The sequence below is a fragment of the Carex rostrata genome, chromosome 1, assembly GCF_964058835.1.
Source record: "Carex rostrata chromosome 1, lpCarRost1.2, whole genome shotgun sequence".
NCBI classification, from domain to species: Eukaryota; Viridiplantae; Streptophyta; class Magnoliopsida; order Poales; family Cyperaceae; genus Carex; species Carex rostrata.
In genome coordinates this window covers 4,771,123-4,793,109 of record NC_135918.1, presented here as the reverse complement: position 1 = coordinate 4,793,109, position 21,987 = coordinate 4,771,123, and the positions used below count along the sequence as shown (strand labels likewise).

General features: G+C 33.8%; 2 protein-coding genes and 1 long non-coding RNA gene across 4 annotated transcripts; 2 read left to right on the top strand and 1 right to left on the bottom strand.

Annotated features, from left to right (window-relative positions):
* Window positions 1-8,640: 8,640 nt before the first annotated feature.
* Window positions 8,641-13,262, top strand: LOC144553357 (stromal 70 kDa heat shock-related protein, chloroplastic-like). Its single transcript, XM_078301487.1, has 9 exons — window positions 8,641-8,938; window positions 9,329-9,673; window positions 10,128-10,380; window positions 10,482-10,561; window positions 10,911-11,053; window positions 11,153-11,251; window positions 11,345-11,534; window positions 11,874-12,272; window positions 12,587-13,262. The coding sequence occupies exons 1-9, from the start codon at window positions 8,753-8,755 to the stop codon at window positions 12,992-12,994; spliced, it is 2,103 nt and encodes a 700-aa protein (XP_078157613.1). The 5' UTR covers window positions 8,641-8,752; the 3' UTR covers window positions 12,995-13,262.
* A 1,271-nt stretch (window positions 13,263-14,533) lies between these two features.
* Window positions 14,534-15,104, bottom strand: LOC144553374 (large ribosomal subunit protein mL54-like). Its single transcript, XM_078301510.1, has one exon. It carries the CDS (start codon window positions 15,102-15,104, stop codon window positions 14,730-14,732), a length of 375 nt encoding a protein of 124 aa, XP_078157636.1. The 3' UTR covers window positions 14,534-14,729.
* A 4,241-nt stretch (window positions 15,105-19,345) lies between these two features.
* LOC144553391 (uncharacterized) lies at window positions 19,346-21,879 on the top strand. Of its 2 annotated transcripts, XR_013511365.1 has the most exons (5): window positions 19,346-19,612; window positions 20,467-20,685; window positions 20,800-20,840; window positions 21,202-21,296; window positions 21,487-21,879. It is a non-coding gene; the product is annotated as an uncharacterized LOC144553391 (long non-coding RNA). The 2 variants fall into 2 exon arrangements; XR_013511364.1 differs by lacking the exon at window positions 19,346-19,612 and having other exon boundaries at window positions 20,009-20,685.
* Window positions 21,880-21,987: the final 108 nt, after the last annotated feature.

Below are 21,987 nucleotides of genomic sequence, written 5' to 3'. Positions count from 1 at the left end.
GATTTGAATTGAGAGATCAGAAATTAATAGTAAAAATCGCACTATCTCCCATGAATAGTAACATATGTAGACCACGATGGAGATTCTCTCTCTTCCTTTTTCTCTAAAAAAAGTAAAAAAAGGTATGTTGCAGGAGATGCAGGATTTTCATTATGACAGGGAAAAAAATATTAAATTAGATTTAAATAATTAATTGAATTCAAACTTATTAGATAATCAAGTATTACATAAAGCATTACATAAAACATGATAAAAAAACAAAACAATATTTTTTTACTTAACAAAAAAACAATAATAATATTACCCTTTTACATATTAAAAAACAACAGCAACAAAAATATTTCATCAGAGAGTCTGTTTTTTTTTTTCGTTTCTGAAGCAAAGAGTAGATCAGCGGAGAGGAATTAGAGAGAGGTAGAGATCGAATTTGATCTGCGAAAAAGAAAGAACTAGATCAGAGAATTCAATCTATGCTATAATCAAATTGGATTAGTAAATTAATTGTTGGGCTCGGATTTTGATTTATTTAATTTATTGGACTCTGCTTTAGATCAAATTGGACTTATCTCTAAATCTATTAGATTGTTGAGTTCACATCACAAATTAAGGTATAGAATAATTATTTTCCAAACGTAGATCAAAGATCCACAATTCAGTCCCGGTAAATTGGTTTTGTGCTTCGGGTGCATCCGCCACTAGCATATTAATTGAGATATTGTTAGAACTATGAACCATTGGGGGAGATTGAGTGAAAAATGTAATATTGGATAGTAGCATTGCTATATACACATCATTTCATTTCAGGGATTATTTAGGTTTTTTTTAAATAAAATATTTGGGGCTATCTTCATTTAAAAATTGAATTAAACTGATTCATGATTAATTATTCAGATAAATTGAATAACAATATTATACTTCTGCATAAAGTATTCATATTGTTTGGTTGAGCCTAAACTAATTAGGGATAATTTCATATATACTACTTAAAAACTGTGAAATATACATATTTATCATCCAAATTTTTATAATTATGTAGTTATCATCCTAAAGTCTAATAACTTACATATTTACTCAATATAACTTTAGTATATATCAAATATATGCAAAACTTAAATTAATTATGTTTACTATTCTTAAAACTATAATTAATCAAGAATTAACTTAGCATCATCTCTTTCTCTCTTTAGAACTGACTGTTCTCCTTTATACTCGCATCTAGATCTATCTATCTCCTCCGGCGCGAGTGTTTCTTCCTCTTTGCATTCCATAGCCTTCTCTATCTTTTCTTTTTAGGTTTTCGGTTTGCTTGGGTTTGATGAGGAGAAAATTTCAGCGGACAAGAGAGGAGGATAGGTTTTAGTGTAGAAAGGAAAAATCGCAGTTCGACAAGGAGAAAGTTTCAGCAAGGCGGGAGAGGACGATAGATTTTAGCGTAGAAAGGGAATGTCGCGCCAAAAAAATGGAGGGATTAATTATATGCGTAGAAGGGAAAGGGACTAATTAAAGTTACTAATTATATTCTTTATAATATTAAACTTAATTAATCTCTAATTAATCTCGGATTTTGATTAATTGAATAAATATACGAGTTATTAGATTTTAGGATGGTAAATATATAATTGCAAATGATAATTACATAATTTTATAGTTTTTTAGTGATATATATGAAATTCTCCCAACTAATTAATACAATGCCCCTTCACAAATTTTTTTCGGTTTAGAGTTTGATTGAGTTTTATTCAAATATACTGAATTATGATAATGTCATTAAACAGACTAATAACGCTATAAAGATGACTTTTACTAATATATAGTTACAAGTGGCTTTCATAAGCAAACCGACCAAGGTATAAACAAATATACGGCCGGTAATTTGAACCAGACACTCCAATATTCTCCTGTTGAGACCCCTCCAACCAGATCTATATAATTAAAGAGGAGAGTAACTAGAATTATGCAAAAAAATTGATTTAGTGGTAAAAATACGTACATATAATCTGATGTAGATGACCATAGTTCAAAATTTAAATAGAAATTTTTTATGAACAATTAAATAAAAGTTGATAGACTAGATTTCTATCTTTATATATACAAAAGTCAAAAACTAGACCGACGTAAATTGAAGTCCAATGATTGATAGATTAGAAATACAACTAGACCTATATGAAGAATCCTATCACACTTCAATATTAGAGCTCTATCCAACAATTTGAAGTTAACTTTCGAGTGGGACTATAAGAAATTCCTAAATGACCCACTGAAGTTATTATATAGAGGGTGTTCGACAAGTTAAGTGGGCTTAAAATTTAAGTTTCTCTAAAGAAGAGGTGTTTGACAAGAGAAATTTAAAAAAGTGACTCTTTAGCTTTCTTAAAAAGGCTCAATTACTTAGTTCATGTGAAATGATAGCTTAAGAATTGAGGCATGTGAAATGATGGATTAAAAATAGAAAGCATTTTGGTTATTAATCTGCTTCTCCGTTTGAGTTTGTTGCACGTGCCAATTTTTTTTTTCATGGACATGATAATTACGGATGCTGATAACACCACAAAAATTATTATTAACATAACTCACTTTGAATATTTTAAAGAATAGATAATTTTATCCCTCAATTAGAATTTTAATCAAATAGTCATTTACTTTTTTTTTAATTAACAATCTTCTTAAATATCAATTTCTAAATTTGTTGTCATCCTTTCAAGTTCTCTTCCGTGATAAAAAAAATAGCTTACTATTAGAGGAAAGAGAAGAAAATATTTAGCATTTTATCATCTAATTTTGAAATAATATGCTCCAATTACCGCTTAAACTATAATTTTTTTGCTGATGTAATTAATTCCTATTTCTAGTAATGTTATTCAATTAATTGAAACTTTTTGTTGACGATATTCTTTGTTAGTAAATTACATAATTTAACTTAGTACTTAGACCAATATATATTTAAATCTCATAATTTTTAATTAATTAAATCTGCTATTTATTTTATGTAATTTTTTTTACCTTGGTGATCTTATAGCACACATAATTATACTGTTGATTTTGATTGAAAAAATGTACAAATATATAACCGACTAATTTCACAATTATTACACCAATTAATATCTATACAAGTGGACTGTTGTTGATTAAAGTAATATCAATCCAGAGCTGACTTAAAAAAAATATTATATATTTATCTACAGACAGTTTCCGTGTTATATGAAATGGTATGCCTTAGTTCATTAACTTTTTTGCTTAATGCATCAATTCGAAGCTTGTAGGTTTTCAATTAATTTGTAATGAAAAACCATGTAGCAATATAATGATGACTAGAGTTTTTTTTTTTTTATTATTGTCAACGTTGGTTGACTATATATGAAATTTTGTTTGTAGAATTTTTATACTGTTATACATCAATTTCAAATGATACAAACTATTTTTTTTTTTTTTGCGGAATGAAAATTTTGTTTCTTTTTTTGATTTACTGGTTACAAGTATATATATAAAAAAAAAAATCTACTACAAGTAGCAAACGTATAAGAGGTTTATTTACTTTCTTAGATTGAAATTTAAGAAAACTAATATTGTGTATTAATTGTTAAAATTTAAGAAAACGTACAAGTAGCAAACGTAATTTGGTCTTTGTGGAGACAAAGGAATGAGATGATATTCCATAATGTTAAACAATCGGTTTGGCTGGTGGCAACTCAGGCAAAGGAGGATGCAACACTTTGGGCTCGTTAGTGTGGGAAGGTCAGAAAGATGGACTGTAGTGTTGTGAATCAGAATAGCTGAAAGGGTATAAACAAAAAAATTACTGATGTAGTTGTGTTGTAATAGGAATAGTTGTTGTAATCAAGTTTATTAATATAATCTTGGTAGCACCTACCAAGTTTTCAAAAAAACAATATTGTGTATTAATTGTTAAAATATAATCAAGCTATTAAAGAGGCAATTAGTTGCAAAGTTGTTAATCGAAAGTAAAAAAAAATACAATGTTATTGCAATAACAAATAAGATTTGTGTCCTACCAGTCTTTAAAAAAAAAAACAGAAAAAAAAAAGATTGTGTAAATATCAGTTCCCGATAATTACAGAGAATTAGGTTTGCCTATGCTGCGAAAAGAAAGTTTCATCTAATTTTTTTTTTTGAAAGGCTTGACAGTGGCTATCAAGAAAGTTTCATCTAAATCAATGTCAGATTTAAATGGTCTAATTTGTATTAAGATTCAATTTGTAATAAGATTCGTAGGAACGATTTTAAACTGAATAAATTCAAATGATTCTATAAATTTAAATTGTTCGTGTCAAAAAAACACATATTGGACGCAGAGGCAGACCCACATGAGGACAGAGGTGTCAGTTAGGGGTGTCAATGGGTATAGTACGGGACGGATGGAGGCATTTTTACATCCATACTCATTAAAATTGACTTTACCCATACCCTACCCATACTAATTAAAAATTAACCTTATCCTATCATATCATTATCTGTTAATATTATTGGATAACGAAACAGTAGTGGGTAAATAACATATAATACTAACATAATAATTAGTTTTATTATATTTTACAAACTAAACATCAAAAACTCATTCATTACACACATATGTAATTGCATTTCTAATAAAAATAATGTGCAATCAATTTCAACTAAATTGTTTTTTATAAAGGAAGAAAATTCAAAAACACAAATATATATATTTAAGTAGGATGGAAATTAAATTGAATATATATTTAGATTTTATAATTACCCTATAGGGTAACAAGTACGAAATAGTCATTACCCATACCCTTGCCTATTTGGTTAACAAAAAAAAAATCTTATCCGTACCCATCCCCAATAAGCTAACAAAAAAAATATATTACTCATTCCCGCCTTATTGAATACGATACGGGTCAGGTAAACAACTAAAAAGGTACCATTGACACCTCTAGTGTCAGTCGCCTCTTCTAGATTTTGAGTTTTATTAGAGATCTATTGGTCCCGACTGTCTTTGCTTCTTCTGAAAATATTTTTTGCCCTCTTCTAAATTTCTAATTTGTAATTCGAGTTTAATTTAGAGTTAAAATTAAAATAAATTTCTTGTATTATGATTGGAAATTATAATTACAAGTTAGAGCATCATAAATTATAAGTCAGAGCATTGAAAAATATAAGTTAAAGCATTATTTTTTTTATCGAGTATTCAATTAATTATTGGGTTTATATCTAATTAGCTATTTAAATCAGTTTTGTTATTTTTTTTTTATCCTCCCTAATGAAAATTCTGAATCCGCCTCTAGTCAGACGGTTTAAGTCAAACTTTGGACAAGGCTTTGTTCCATTCCTTCGGACAAAAACCCCAAACCTTGTGATGACATATTCAATAAATTTTTAGATACAATTTCACGATGTATATTATCATTTGAAATTTTTTATAGTATGTGTCTGCTATATTTTGATGATTTGGAACTTATGTGAATATGGAATATCAAGATTTTTAACGGATTAAAGATTACTATTCTTTATGAGTAAGACTTGAGTGCTATGGATAATATAAGGTCATCCGTGCTACGGCTTTAAAAATCTATCGTATAAATTTCAAATTCGATTTAAGTAGTTCAATAAATTGATTATATAATAAACTTGTAGAATACTAATTTTTACTATTTTTTGAATTTTTTTACTATTTTTTATGATTTACGAAAGATGGCAATAAATGGTCTAAAATATCGATAATTTTCTTTTATTTTGTAGGCCATTTTTGTCCATATTTCATAAATTATAAAAATAGTAAAAATTAGCATTCTACAAGTTTATTATATAACCAATTTATTAGATTACTTAAATCGAAATTTGAAGATTATACGATAAATTTTTGAAGCCGTAGTACGGATAACCTTATGCTATCTATAATACTCAAGCCTTACTCGTTCTTTATATGAATTTTTTTGACGTCGTTGAGGGAAAAAAATAATTATCAACATGAAACGATTAGTTTATTGTAAAGCTATCATCATTAGAACTAGCTTTTCAAATTTGATTGTATCTTGTTAGATTCAAAAGGCTACTCGTAGAGGGAAAAATACATGCCATGTCATGTGTCATATTGTGATTAACATGTTGTGATTTCAGTCTTGTGTTGTAACGTGCCATACTGTAATTAAATTAATTTTTTATGTGTCGTGTTGTGATCAAAATTTTAAGAGATAGTCACGCTACGTGAGTCACACCGTGCTCAAACGTGTTGTGATTAAATGTGATTTGCTTGACTATTTGATTATAATTTATGTTAGTTTATTCAAAATTCATTATTTAACTCACGTGACCGCATGTCGAGCCATCCCGTGTTAAATTTTCTTATGCTAGTTATAACACACGATACGGCACACGCGAACCGCAACACGCAACCGACATGCGTACCGTATCATTCCATACCATACTTGTACCGTTCTGTAACAAAGCCAACTATGTCGTACTATTTTTCTCACTCTAACTACTCAATACTAATTAAATCACCGTTTTCTTATTATATGAAAAATAAGTAGTCCTCTCATCTACCATTTGTTTTCCATTTTGATTTTTTATTTTCATGATTCTAGATTTGCTCGGTTCCAGCAAACACCAAGTTATGTTTGTAAATTAAATTTAAGAAGAATAAATCGATTCAAAATTTCGATGTATGCACCAATCCTTTGAGCCGATAGTAAGCCTGAAAAATTCATAATTAAATTTCAAACAATACAGAATGAGAAATTGAATTTTGAGGCGGTGTATACAGGTTGTACGTACCTACATGATTGCACTAAACAAAAGAATCTTTTGACGATAACAAAAGAAAAAATGATAAATTTGATAAGAGGAACTGACAGTCGTTGAGTAAGCTAATCAAAATACACCACGTCATCCCTATTTGCATTCATAAGATCAATTTTAAGCAAATTTAAAACTAATAATAGAATTTGCACTTTATAAAGTCTTTACAATAATTAACAGACCGCATGGTCTGAACTAGTGTTGTAAAAAACATCTATTTAGACCGATTAATTGACTAATTAGTTGTTAGCGGTAATTAAATCGTCATAAATTTTTCAGATCAATTATTCTCAATTATTTCTAATTAATTACTTACGGTATTATATTTATGTGACGACCGCATACCTTGTTTACAACTAGTGGATTGATTTTACCCCAGTCGGGTATACCCGCCCGTACCCGCCGCCCGGGGTACTCGTGCCCGAGCTCGGGTATGGATCGGGTACTCGGGTACGTGGGTACGGGCAAAAACCGGACCGGACCCGTTATTTTGGACCAATATCCGACCATACCCTACCCGAGTTTACCCGTACCCGACTAAACCCGTACCCGAGTACCCGTACCCGTATACCCGACCACTGTTCATCCCATTTCAAAATTCAAAAAATCTGATTTTTTTCCCCCCAAACCAACAAAAAAAACCAGAAAAAAACTAAAAAAAACCAACAAAAAAACCAAAACAAAAAAACCAGAAAAAAACAGCAAAAAAAAAAAAAAAAAAAAAAAAACTCGTACCCGTACCCGCCTTACCCGTCAAGGGTACACGGATAAGGGTATAGGACGGGTAGGGTATGGGTTTTGAAAATTATACCCGCCATACCCGTACCCGAATACCCTTGTACCCGTACCCGAGACGGGTATACCCGGGGTACCCGTACCCGCCCGAGTTGCAAACCACTATTTACAACATCGATGAACAATTAAAAAATGACAATACCAAACCAACCAAGATCATTTCTCTCTGGTCGAAAGGACAGAATTTCTGTGCATAAGCGGAAAGAAAGTCACTCTCCTACTCCATACGTATCAGGCCACGTGTCCAATTCCTCTCCTTTCCTACACCAACGCCGCTCGCGTGTTTTGGAGGTCTCCACCACATTCGGGACGCAAACACCAGGCATTAAACAATTGCACAGTGAGTATAAGTAATTACACGCGCCTTATCGTCTGTGATTTCACTGACAGTAGGACAACGAGCTAGTGGACCTCAGAATTCGGGAGCAGTTAGACGTAGGCGCTTGTGCTCCAAGATTATCCAACGAAACAACGTACAATTTTCTCTCACCTTGCAGCCCCTTCTAGAATTTTCCACTGGCACCCATGTGGTTTAGCATTAAATCTGTGCACCGTAAGAACAAAGAGAGACCCTTCCCATTATCTGATTAAAAATAAATACGTTCTAAACAATATTGTCAGTTAGTGTGAAAAAAGCCAGTAAAAAGCTAATGTTTTGAAAAATAATCACTGTTATTGTGATCTATTTGAAATTCTAAATGTGTCCAAACTTCATGTAATAGCAAAGAATTTGAAAATTTTGAAGCATTTTTGTTCTCTAATTAAAGCTTGCTTATGCTAAATAAATAGATAAATTTTAATACCAAAGTTGTTCCAAATTGTGGATATTATCTTTATTGTAAATTTGAATTATTTTTAGTACTAGCTAATCATATAACATATACAAATGAAAAAAAATTAATCTTGTTAATAAAATTAAAATTTATTTAAAATAACTAAGCATTTTTTTTCTGGAACAAAAAAAAACTCCGTTTTCAAAATGTTATTCTGGCTCAATTATTAAATGCAAAAACCAAACACAGCGATACTTCCAATAAACCTTTCTCCACGCTGATAAAAACCTACCCCTTATCTCTTCTCTCTCGGCTGCGTGACTGCGTCTTGCTTTCAAAACCCTCGACTTTAGTTCAGCTTTAGCACACTCTTCTCTATTGTAAATTAGTTCTAGGTTTTCCGAGAGATGGCGTGCTCAGCTACTCAAATCCCTGGTTTCACACCAGTAGCTCCTTCTAGGCGGAGCAGCAACTCCTCTTCGGCGGTCTTCTTTGGTAAAAACCGCTTCTCGAACGGCCTCGCTGCGGCCTCTCTCCGCATGCGACCAACTTCTTCTCGTCGACGTGGCGTTCTACGAGTGGCTTGTGAGAAGGTACTTACAATTGGTAGATTACCTGCAGGGTTTGCTGAATTACTGATTTGGTTGTGAACTTGTAGAATTAGGTCTTCATTATGGGTTAATCGTATTTTTAACCTTTATATGGGTACGCTTGATAAGTTTCCTGCAAATTAAAACTAGAAAAACGGTATAAATATGTCAATTTCTTTCATATCACTTGTTTGCAGTACCATGTGCAATGTCTAGCAAGTAGACAGGACTGTTAAGTTTTCACTGTGGCATGTTGCATCTAACATAATATTTCATATTCAGTTATTCAACTGCATTTCTGAAGTCTCTAATCACTTTTGTCAGTTAATTTGTTATTTAGCTGAGCATCAAAGTTAGATTCTTAACCTGACGTGCAATGCTGTTATCTAACAGGTTGTTGGTATTGACCTTGGCACAACTAACTCTGCAGTGGCGGCCATGGAAGGTGGAAAACCAACTATAGTAACCAATGCTGAGGGGCAGCGCACCACTCCATCGGTGGTGGCCTATACCAAAAATGGTGATAGGTTGGTCGGCCAGATTGCAAAGAGACAGGCAGTGGTCAACCCGGAGAACACGTTTTTCTCCGTGAAGCGTTTTATTGGGAGAAAGATGTCAGAGGTGGATGAGGAGTCAAAGCAGGTATCCTATAGGGTGGTCAGGGACGACAATGGAAATGTGAAGCTCGACTGCCCTGCTATTGGAAAGCAATTTGCTGCTGAGGAGATATCTGCTCAGGTAATTGTTCTTTCTCTAAAAAAGGGTTTTTTTACAGTGCCCAGAACCCCAAATTGTCACATATGCTGTTGGAACACAAAATACATCAGATGCGACCCTTACAAAATATTAGGAGTTATCAAAGAACTCAAAATTTTCTCTTATTCTTATCTATAGGGATACAAAGTTGCACCTTGCTTGGCATGTATGTATCTTGGAAATTTTTTAGTTCAGTTTTACCAGAAGTGAAACATGAATCAGATATAATGTAATTAATTCTTCCAACCTGATTAGGTATAATAAATTTATTAACTATTTGATTCTGGATTTTGGTTTATGAGTTTGTGAACAAATGAAGTGGAAGTGAGCATTCGATCAAATTTCGTACAACTCATATGGAGTAATTTGCCATACTTCTTATGTATTATGCTCTTTGTTAAATGAATCTTAGTGCTGAGCATGCTCTTGATTACAGGTATTGAGGAAATTGGTAGATGATGCGTCCAAATTCTTAAATGACAAGGTTACCAAGGCGGTGGTCACAGTGCCTGCTTACTTCAATGATTCTCAGAGGACAGCAACTAAAGATGCCGGTCGTATTGCTGGCTTGGAGGTTCTTCGTATCATTAATGAACCAACTGCTGCATCACTTGCTTATGGTTTTGAAAGGAAGAACAATGAGACCATTCTTGTCTTTGACTTGGGTGGTGGCACCTTTGATGTATCAGGTACGGTAAACATCCGTACTGTGTTTCAGAAGTAAGCTGTAGATAAGAATTTTCTGTATTTAGTAATTTCTTATTCATGAAGTGTTTGTGCTGTGATGCAGTTCTTGAAGTAGGAGATGGTGTGTTTGAGGTGCTTTCCACTTCTGGTGATACTCATCTCGGTGGTGATGACTTTGACAAGGTTAGTTTTTTGTAGGTGCATTGTTTGATTAGGTCTACACTTTTTTTTTTTCCTTCAAGTAGTTCACCACTGAAAACTTGAGCCGAGGAATTTTTTTGAAGTGTTTGTTTGTAATTCAAGATTCTCTATTGTGCATCTAGGAACTGAAATAACTGTTGTCCTTGGTCCAGTGGAAACTGATCAACAGGTACCCTAATGTTTGTCAGTGGATGTGCATCTGCACTCTTGAGTGAAATATCTACTGTTAAGTCTTGTGAGGTTTAGGTGCAGATTTTGTGAGGTATCCAAACTTCGAGTTCCAGACCTGATGCAGTTGCTAATCGACATATCTTGTTTCCATATTTAACAGAGAATTGTGGATTGGCTTGCTGCTGACTTCAAGAGAAATGAGGGAATTGAGCTGCTTAAAGACAAACAAGCCCTTCAGCGCCTCACCGAGACAGCTGAGAAGGCCAAAATGGAACTCTCATCTCTGACTCAAACCAATATCAGGTAAATTTCTTTTGTGAACCTTTCTTTTTTTTGTCATTTTCTTCTCCTTTTACTCCCCACTAAAGTCTTTTCTGAATTTTTTTTGTGGAATCTCTTTAGCTTGCCCTTCATCACTGCTACTGCTGATGGCCCCAAGCACATTGAGACAACTCTCTCAAGGGCTAAATTTGAGGAGCTGTGCTCTGACCTACTGGACAGGTATTGCAATTTAGTATATTTTTTTAGATGGCACTTTATCCCATCTATTTGTCTTTTTGTTGTGGCTGATTTTCTCCTCTGTTAAATAAACAGGCTGAAAACTCCCGTCGAGAACTCATTGAAGGATGCTAAGCTGTCAATCAAGGACATAGATGAGGTTATTTTGGTTGGTGGGTCCACCCGTATGCCTGCTGTGCAAGAACTGGTCAAGAAGCTGACTGGAAAAGAACCCAATGTGACAGTTAACCCTGACGAGGTCGTTGCTCTTGGAGCAGCAGTTCAGGTTAGCATCTTCATTTCAGTACTGCAACCTTTCATCAGATAAAGGGTCAAGTCTAATAATATTACACTCATCTTATTTTATACCATCAAATGTTTGCTTTTGATCAATCCATGCAAAAATGGACTAAATCAGCCTGCATCTTTTCCAAGTAAGTACAACAATCTTCCAATTACCAGTAAGCTTTCCCAAAATAAGGCAGCAGTTTAGTTGAGTAGGATGAAACTGTTCAATGTGCTGTGTGGCAGTTTTCCACTGCATCTAATTATTAGAAATGTCCCTCATATTGCAAATGAAATTTCTAGCAGTGTTATTGACTCTGTTTATTTATGAAAATTCTAGGCCGGAGTGTTGGCTGGTGATGTAAGTGACATAGTTCTGCTTGATGTGTCCCCACTTTCCCTTGGCCTTGAAACCCTTGGTGGTGTCATGACAAAGATCATCCCAAGGAACACAACCCTACCAACATCCAAATCAGAAGTTTTCTCGACTGCAGCTGATGGCCAGACAAGTGTGGAGATTAATGTCCTCCAGGGTGAGAGAGAATTTGTGAGAGACAACAAGTCCCTTGGTAGCTTCAGACTTGATGGCATTCCCCCAGCCCCGCGTGGTGTGCCACAAATCGAGGTGAAATTCGACATTGATGCCAATGGTATTCTCTCAGTTGCAGCCATTGACAAGGGCACTGGGAAGAAGCAGGATATCACCATCACTGGTGCCAGCACTTTGCCCAAGGATGAGGTATGATGTCTTAAAGTAAATATAAGATGAGATTATGAAAATTATGGCAACACTGCAGGATGGTACCATTCCTTGCAACATTTAACTGTTTAGTACCATTCCTTTATTGTCGGTTTCCGTTTTGGGCCTTTTAGCAGATCAGCAGCTTACATTTTTTTAAGCCGATTTGGAATTTCTTGAGGCTCTTGTAGTGAATACAGCTGAAAATTCAAGTGTATAGCTGAAGAGGTCGATTATTTGTACCAAATGGGTTGCTTGTGAATCCTTATCTTTTAGATAGTTGTTTGCTGACAATTATTTATGAAAATGCGTAGGTTGAGAAAATGGTGCAAGAAGCAGAGAAGTTTGCAAAGGAGGACAAGGAGAAGAGAGAAGCAATTGACACCAAGAACCAGGCTGAATCAGTGGTGTACCAAACTGAGAAACAACTTAAGGAACTGGGAGACAAGGTCCCTAGTGACGTGAAGGGGAAGGTTGAGGTCAAGCTGACAGAGCTCAAAGATGCGATCACAAGTGATAACACACAGTCCATAAAAGACACAATGGCTGCCTTGAATCAGGAAGTCATGCAGCTTGGGCAGTCTCTGTACAACCAACCTGGTGCTGGGGCCGCCCCTGGTGCTGATGCAGGGCCCACCCCTGGTGCAGATGCCGGGCCTGCCAGTGGGAAGGGACCTGATAATGGTGATGTGATTGATGCTGACTTCACTGATAGCAAATGATGATGAAATTAATTATTTGGTAGATGTTATGAGTTGTGATCAAGAAATATTTTTCCACAAACTTGTATAGGGCTATTGGCAATTGGTGTGAGCAAGAGGGGTTCCCTGGTTGTATTTTATTAGATTTTTGGCGGTCTTATCCAGCCCTATCTGTTGTGGAGTTTTGAGAAGAGATGATTGATTACATACAAATGTAGTTCGAAATTATTTAGTGTAGCAGTGAAATTTGTCTCCACTAAAATCAATAAATGATCCATCTCATGTGCTTGCTTCTGGCCTTTTGTTGTTCTGCAGCAACCACAAGTCATTTCTTTTCCCGAGTCTTTTGTTTTCAGTGTAACATTCATGTTTCTTTTGTTATTGGCATGATACCTATTTTCCGTCCGTTGACTCATTTCCTCAATCTCTCGTGAACCTATGATGCATTTAAGAATGTATATCTATATGTCGATGTATATGTTTATTATGTTGATGTATATTAATATCCAATATGGGGTAAATTTCGTCTTAGGTCACTAAACTTTGCTATTTATCACGAATTGGTCATTCAAATTTGATTTGTCTCTTTTCAGTCACTCAACTTTATTATTTATTACAATCAAGTTTCTCTATACTTTTCTATTCAAAATACTAACGGAGTATACTCATTCAGTTAGTATTTTGAATGAAATATACTCATTATGTTAATATTTTGGATGGAATGAGTATATTCTATTAATATTTTGGACGGAATGGAAATATTCCGTTAAGATTTTGGATGGAAAAGTATAGAGTGACTTGATTGGAAAACAAATAACAAAGTTGAGTGACGAAAAATGGACAAATTAAACTTGAGTGACCAATTCGTGACAAATAACAAAGTTTAGTGACCTCATGCGAAATTTATCCTTAATATGCATGTCTATTTTAATTAAAATAATTATTAATAGCTGTTACGTAATATTTTATTAAATTAAAAATGCAATTTTGATGGTTGTTTTGATCATTCTTCAAATTCATATGCATTTGTCTATTTTAATTAAAATAATTATTGATAGCTGTTATAAGTTTGATTGTTCGTCGAATTATCATTGTATGCAGGTTTGATTAATTACTTTAAATGCATATTTATTTATTTGGTTTTTCCAACTTCGATAAACAAATGGAAACAAATAATTCGAATCACGTATAAATGTATAATATTTCTGTGAGTAAGGCTTGGGTGTTATGTATAGCATAAGATCTTCTTTTTCATGTTTTCATAAGGTCTTCAGTGCTACGGTTTCAAAAATTTATCGTATAAATTTCAAACTTCAATTTAAGTAGCTCAGTAAATTGGTATAAATTTTAAATTTCAATTTAAATAGCTCAGAACTTGTAGAATGTTAATTTTTTCCTATGGGTACGGTAAGTTTAAAACTCAAAACTGCTGTAAGTTGTCAGATAGCAGTTTTAACCTCGCATCCTAGTCTAATTAATTCAGATGATTACTGAACACAATTAAGGCTTCTCAGAATCGGTTTAAAAAGTTCCGTGAGCAGGGAGTATATTGCCGAGAAATTATTTCTCCATCGCAAAAAAAGTAGGCAGTAATCATTGAAATTAATAACTGTAACAAAACAACTATCTCATTATTCACCTCAAACCAAGTTATGGAAATATGTCCTTGGCTAATTGGCTAATAATCCAGGAAATAAAACCAATACGGCGCTAGCTACCTATCAGCAAAAAATATATAAAAAGCAGAAAGGCCAAATCAGTTCTTAGCCTTGAGAGCATTGTTCTCCTTGATCCTTGAACGGTTGTTCAGCTTCACAAGCCGCTTTACATCCTCAAAAGGCAGCAACTCAGGATCTTTCCTCCTGAGCTCACTCAGAGGTGGCCGTTTGTCGAGCAAACCCCAGAGCCAATCAGGGTATTCTTTCTCAGGCAGTATCTTGGGATCGGCGCCTTCTTTGAGAATGTTTGCTCCAAACACAGTCGTGCTCTTGATTTCACTGCTAAGGACAGAGTCCTTTGTGCCATCAGCTGCCCCGCCTCCTTTACCTCCTTTCTTCCCCTTTGCAATAGCAAAACCTCTTATTTGCATGATTGGGGTTAGGTTTTTCAGTTTTCTGTATGTCATTGCCATATTTAAATTGGTTTTCCTGTAATAAGACAAGAAAGCAAAAGACAGAGAAGTGGTTTACACATGTTGCAATCAAGAGTTACCAAACAATATACTGCAATGTTACCAGCTTGGTTCTTATATTTTTTTGAGTTGTTTTGGAACTGCTTTGGTGTTCCTTGGCTTATCATAACAATACTGCTGTCCAGTTTGTAGCTATACCAGTCAGGTAATACCAGTATGGGATAAAACTAGGAACATGGTACTTTAATAATATTGTACCAAACAAACCGAAAGTAGGTAGGTAGAGAATTTCTATTCTGCAGCTCAAGTAGGCCTGTTAATGGACAAGAGACCAGACGTAGGTGTGGTACAGACAACAAAACGGTGCAGGCTCATTACTCAGTGGAGTGGTACAAGCATGTCATGACACTGATTGATATGGTGTTAGTATGGTATATCTCATGCTGAACATGGAAAAACCACCTCACCGCTAAAGTTCACATAATAGTTTATCATGATAGGGTCAAGTATATTACATCTAAGTTGCACAACTCAACTAAGAGCAGTAATAACTAGAAGGCATATTGCTTTGCTAATATAATAATGCCGTGATTAGGATCTAGTAAGACTATTTAAAGATAGTAAAGATAGTAAGGCTTTCTAAGAAATAAGGTCATAACAGTATGGATTTGCTAATAGAAGATCCAAGCAATAATATTATGGCTTTCTAAAAGTTCATGATAAAGACATGTTTGCTGTTACTAGTAAAAAGTAAGATATACAAAATTTACAATGTTGCAATGACAGATTAACCCAAAAAAAATGCTTTTAAGATGTGATTTTGCATTAATATGCAATTCAATCCACCAAATAACCTGATGAAAACCAACAATCACATCATGGCCGAACAAACATATCTGAATTTTTGCACCTTGAAGCTGAATGGACCGTCTAAAAGTTCGATATAAGCTGGATTTTGATGTTCTTAACCAGTATTTGAAATGGTACCATGGTACCAGTTAGCTAACAGGCTCCTCTTTTCAGTACTGTTATGGGGTTTTGTGTACTAATGTGTACCTAGCTCCTTTTTGTTGCCAAAACACACTGAAACATATGAATACAGAAATACACACTAATAGAAGTAATTGTACTTTCAAGTAAAAAGCAAGTTCAAGGGATGCTCCTACTTGGGGGCAGACATAAGTAGAGGGAAAAGGGGCTAACCCCACCCTATAAATTGTAATTTTGCAAATTTGTCCTTCATTTTTTTTACTTTTTACAAAAATTAATACAATAGCCCCTCTCATAAATGAAATTACAACACGGACTTATTCAACCAGTGGCCAGCACCCCCGATCCCAATTTTCTGATTCCTACTTCAAGTCTATTTGAATTTCATCCAGATGCAAGATTCAATAATCATGTTTAGTGTATTGGACTGGATACATAGTTTTAAACGGTTCAAAGCATTCTTCTCTGTAATTAGAACACATTCTTAATTGCCAAATTCAGATTTTTGTTTAGGCAACACAATTAACAGATTTTAGAACAGGTCACGATCCATAAAAACCCAAATCATAAAACTGTCAGGATGCTCAAATTAAAGAAAAAAATGGACGCATAATGCCAAATTTACAAAGTACTCAAAATCGAGATAACTTCAATGACAGTACCCGCATTAGATTAGAGAACTTGCGGGCACGGAGAGAAATCAAGTTTTCGCTCAATCACACGAGAGACACGAAGTTGCGGTTCAAAAAAAGGGAGAGAGAGAGAGAGAACCTGAAGGAGTGCTACCGCTGGGAATCAACAGTGAGAGAAACTATCGCAGCCCTAGCGCGCCTGTGGTTTTAGTAAATCTCTCGAGGTCGTCCAGTGACATGATTTCAATTTCAATGCTATACTAATTTAGAAATTGAGTGGACTGTTTAGTAATTTAGATCTTATTGGGCTGGGCCTGGGCTTCGTTTATATTTTAATGTCCTTTGTGAAGTCGTGGGCTAAGCCCGTTTTGGTTTTGAGTAATGAAGAGTACTTCATTGTTTCTTCTCAAATAAACAGATCAATGTTTTTTTTTTTTTTGACCTCTCTTATCTTCTTGTACTAAACAGAAAATTCCAGAGAAAAAAAAATTAACGTTTTTTTCTTCAAATTATTTTTCTTTATATAATTTTTACTAATTTTCTCTCATTTGTTTAATTATTTTCTCAACAAGGATTAAATTAATTTAAGGATTGAAGCCATGGGACTTCTCGGTACATGATATAAGATGAAACATATGGTCATACGCATTCAGTTTGATTGCGAAAAGAAAAACAAAATATCAGGGCGTGTCTCGAAACAATAGAAGAGAAATGTCTGGTGACTGGTTTGTGTTTAGGCCTTTGTTTTGTACATGACACATCAACTCGGATCAATATTATTGTTTTATTGTTGTTTTCTTGAGAATAATCACACAATAGAGAGGATGTAAACATGCAATGTTCAATATTGATGAAATTAAATTATAAATATTGTTTGTTTTTAAAATTTCTTGTCGGTTTTGTTCCAGACAATGTGAAATATTATCTTTATCAAATGCAGAGGTGGAGCAACTTAAATGAAATAAGAGTCAATTGACTCCTATTTGTTTTTAAAAAAAATTATACTTGTGTCTTATTTTGTATATAATTTAGAGTAAAATATTATAAATAGTATAAAATTGATCTCTATTCACAACTTAAAAATTTTATATAATTAATTTTCATTCACGTTGTTTACATTCGCTCCTGATCAAATGCATCAACATTTCTTTTTCCCTTAGTAGTGTAATTGACGCGAGATATATCGACGCATCCAACAATATTTGCGTTTGAAATATGAAAAAGAAGTTGGCAATTTAAACTATTTTTCACCAAGAATCTTTATCGTTAGATTTTCCATTACTTAGACGATACTTAAAAAAAGTATTGCGAACTACGCATCTAGACCTTCAGATATATATATATAGAGTAAGACTACGGTGAGTTGCGAAGTAAAACATGTTTTTACTTCATGCAATATCTTCATTTTCAAAGTTCAAATAGCCGATCCAAACCGTTAGATGTTTAATCTATATTAAAATATGTTTGGAAACTAAATTTTACATTTTTTAGAATTTTTTTACTATTTATTAAGACACTTTGAAAATCTGAAAATACGGGTGAACAGTAAAAACAGTAAAAATTTCTGGACCGCTGGATCGGCGATTTTCAAAGTGGCTTAATAAATAGTCAAAAAATTCCAAAAAATGTAAAATTTGGTTTCCAAGCACATTTCAATATGGAGATCATGTTGAGCGGTTCGGATCAACATTTTGAACTTTAAAATCGCAAAATATGAGCGTGAAGTAAAATAGTCGCTTTACTTCGCAACTCACCGTAGCCCAACTCTATATATATATATATATATATATATTTTTTTTTTTTTTTGCTCTCAAAAAGAAGAAAAAATATTAATCGAATTGTCATGTTAAAATTGAGGAAGAAAGCACAAACGACCATATATATTAGAGACATGACTTATATATCGTCGCACTTTTGTCTCAAAATATACACAGGAACAAAAAAAAAACAGAAATTATAATTTTAAGGACGAAAATAAACACTTCGTAAGACCAGTATCTGCTTTATGAACCGTTTTATCATAAACGGATCTAAAGTTTAATTAGGAGTAATTCAGTCACTCATGTTAATTATAAATTAACACTTTTTATTCTTATAATTTTTATAAATATGTATATTTTTAGCTTTTCTCATAAAATCATATTATATTAACTTCTTTAGAGTCCTCAATTTTATTTTTTCTACGTATTATTATCTTTTGTTAATAGTATTTTAGAGTAAAGAAATTTGACAAAAAAATTATTTACCATCTTCAAAAAAAAAACCCATTTACCTCTTTTATGTGAAAATTCAAAATAGACTTTTGTCGCGGGGACCCATAATGGACTGGTCGCCATTTCGTTTTTTTAGAAGGATTCAAATTGTGGTCAAAGTCTCGTTGTCTAGAAATAGTAATATATATATATATATATATATATAGAGTATGGCTAATTTGCTGCTGGCAGCATTTCAGCAAACTGCTGCCAGCTCTGTAAGCCGTTGGATCGTATTTTAGATTCGTGCATTTGATGATGATGGGACGCTGATTTTATTTTGACGGAACGGAAAATTTGAAAGGGCTTTGTTAGATAAAATTGGGTTTTGAAGCGCCTCCCTCCTTATTTCTCTCGTGCACCTCCCTCCTTCCCTCCTTGTTTCTCTCTCGACGAAGCAAGTCCTCCCTCTCTCGTGCGCCTCTCTCGGAACAAGAGCTCCGTCGACTAGTTAGAAGAAGGTTTCCCTCTCTCGTGCACCTTTCTCCTTGGTTTTCTTCACGGTCCGCCAAGCTCGCACCAGGTCCGCCCAGCGAGAAGTCGCTCCGACGACTCGCCCTCCCTCCTCCCTCTCTCGTGCTTTCCTCGCTCAGCCCAGTGCCTCTCGCTCTTATCGCTTCTGGTTTTCTCACAGGTTGATTATCTTTCAAAAACCCTAGATTTTTTTTCAGTTTGCCTAATTTTTCTAATTTTTCTGGTTTATTTCGAAAAAATATGTTGTAAAGATAGATAATGAAACAGGTCAATTTTCTTCAATTTGAATTTTGTCAATTTTGGTCAATTTCAAAAAAATATTTTTTCTGGTCAATTTGAATTTTGAAGAAGAAACTGGTCAATTTTGTTCTAGAAGTGTTACGTGTGAAATTAACACCTGTTTATCTTTGTGAGTTAATAGACTAAATTATCTACAGTAGGTTATGTAATTTACTGATACTTGAAGGGTCTATCATTGTGAGTTAATAGACTATTCTGGTTTAGAAAAGGATTTGATCAAGATATTCTGTGTCAAGTTGCATTCGTCTAAACTCAAATTTTGAATTAATAAAAAAATGGAACAACAAAGGCTAGTCCAAATTGCTTACCTGAATTAAAATAGCTCCTTTAATGACACAATTAGTTCAAATTGCTAACCTTGCCCAAGATTAATGTTGCAATTTGTCTGAACTGGTATTTTGTGGATCCCAAATGCATGATCTCTCATTCTTGTTATTTTTATACTGTTCTTCTATAGTTTCTTCTTTACTACCGGTTCCTCATTCTCTTGTATTGATCATCTCATAAAAAAAAAAAGGAATTCAATTAGAGTATAGAGACAAATTTTTTATAAGTTCTCCAGCTCAAAGTGTTCGCATATATAGTTTGTAGCAAATTTTATTAAGCTTTTGACATGCCATTTAAGAACAATAATGTTTAATTTATACATGTTTGCAATCTACCCTTGATATTTGGCAGCAACAGTGTCTCTCCTAACTTTCATGGTTTGCGTAGGGTGGAAGAGAAGAAGAAGAAGGTACAATATGTGAAGATATCAATTTTGCACCTGTTAACCACAAAATTGCACTAGGGTGGAAGAGAAGAAGGTACAATATGTGAAGATATCAATTTTTGCATCTCCAAGAGGATCCTATTGCTCACTTATGAAATTCTAGCGTTTAAGAAGTATCAATTTCTGTTTGAAGAATTCATAATGTTTATGTCTACTAAGAGGTAAGGTACATGGGCCTCTTTATTTTGTACAAATACCAACAAATGCATCCATTTATGATTAGTAAGCAATTTTCATAAATTTGATAGGCTGATTTGAATATTTCTGTGTATTAGGGTGATCTTGGTGGAAGAATTTGAATTCCCTTACTCATCAGGTACTTTTTATTTGGACATCCAAAGTATTTTTTTATCATAGTTCGATGGTTATTGTAGCATGAACTTTAAGTGTTTTACTTTATTCATGACCAAATTGAGTAAGTGACAGATTATTCTTAGACTCTTACCTCTTTGCTTGAAATTTAGTTCCTTTTCTTGTAGGGTACCATATTGTTTACCAATTTAAGACTGTTTAGCATGTATTCTAGTAATGATTCTAGTAGTGTACCATATTGAAAGGCTCATTGACCATGGGTTCAATGCTAAACAGCCTGACCAATCAATTATGTGTTCTTATTAAGTTTAATTTACTTCCTTTCATGCTCCTTTTTAAATGACCACGGAACCTAAATGATGCAGTTGGAAGAGATAGCAAAATACTTTCATCTTCCACTGACGGAAGCCGCTAAGGAACTCCAAATTTGTACCTGTTCTCTGAAAGCTATCTGCCACAGGTACCGCATTGCTAGGTGGCCTCAAAGAAATGTTTTTTCTCTTTATTATTTTCTCATTTTCTTTTGAGAAAAAGATCAAAAGAAACGCTGGGGTTTGCCTTTGCCATTTAAAAGGGTAAATTGTCGACTTAGCATTTGTTCAATTTTCTGTCAATTTATGTGATTCTTTCACTTTTATTTCTGTTTGTAGAGAATGAGTGATGAAATTTTCTTATGTGTTTGCTGGCACCTCTGGAAGCAAAGAAATGTTGTGATTTTTGGGGCAAGGTGGATGGATGAATATGCACTAGCGAATAGGATTGAGGTGGAAGTGAAGATGTGGAGCAAATACTGCTAGGGAGATGTCTAAATTATCTTTTTTTTTGAGTTTTTTATGTGAGCTGTAGAGTTGGATTATTTCTTTCTTGATGTAATGTAGTTATAAAGTACTGTTGTGGTACAGTACAGAACTGGTACCAATAGAGGGGTCTAGATGTAACAACTATTTTTTTTTGTTAATGTTTGTTGAGGATATATTAGGGATGTTCTTTGTTATATGTTATAGCTTTTTGTCAATGTAATAGACAATTTTCAATGTAATGCAGCTTACAATGTAATATTTTTTTATTTTTACCGTGATAGCTTTTAGAGTGCTTGTTACCTATTGAATTGCATATCATCAAAGAAAAGCAAGAAGAATATAACAATGAAT

Coding starts and splice junctions, on each gene's coding strand:
- LOC144553357 (XM_078301487.1), top strand. CDS start 8,753: ATGGCGTGCTCAGCTACTCAAATCCCTGGTTTCACACCAGTAGCTCCT. Junction 10,562..10,910: donor GTGGTGATGACTTTGACAAG/GTTAGTTTTTTG, acceptor CATATTTAACAG/AGAATTGTGGATTGGCTTGC. Junction 11,252..11,344: donor TGCTCTGACCTACTGGACAG/GTATTGCAATTT, acceptor TTAAATAAACAG/GCTGAAAACTCCCGTCGAGA.
- LOC144553374 (XM_078301510.1), bottom strand. CDS start 15,104: ATGGCAATGACATACAGAAAACTGAAAAACCTAACCCCAATCATGCAA.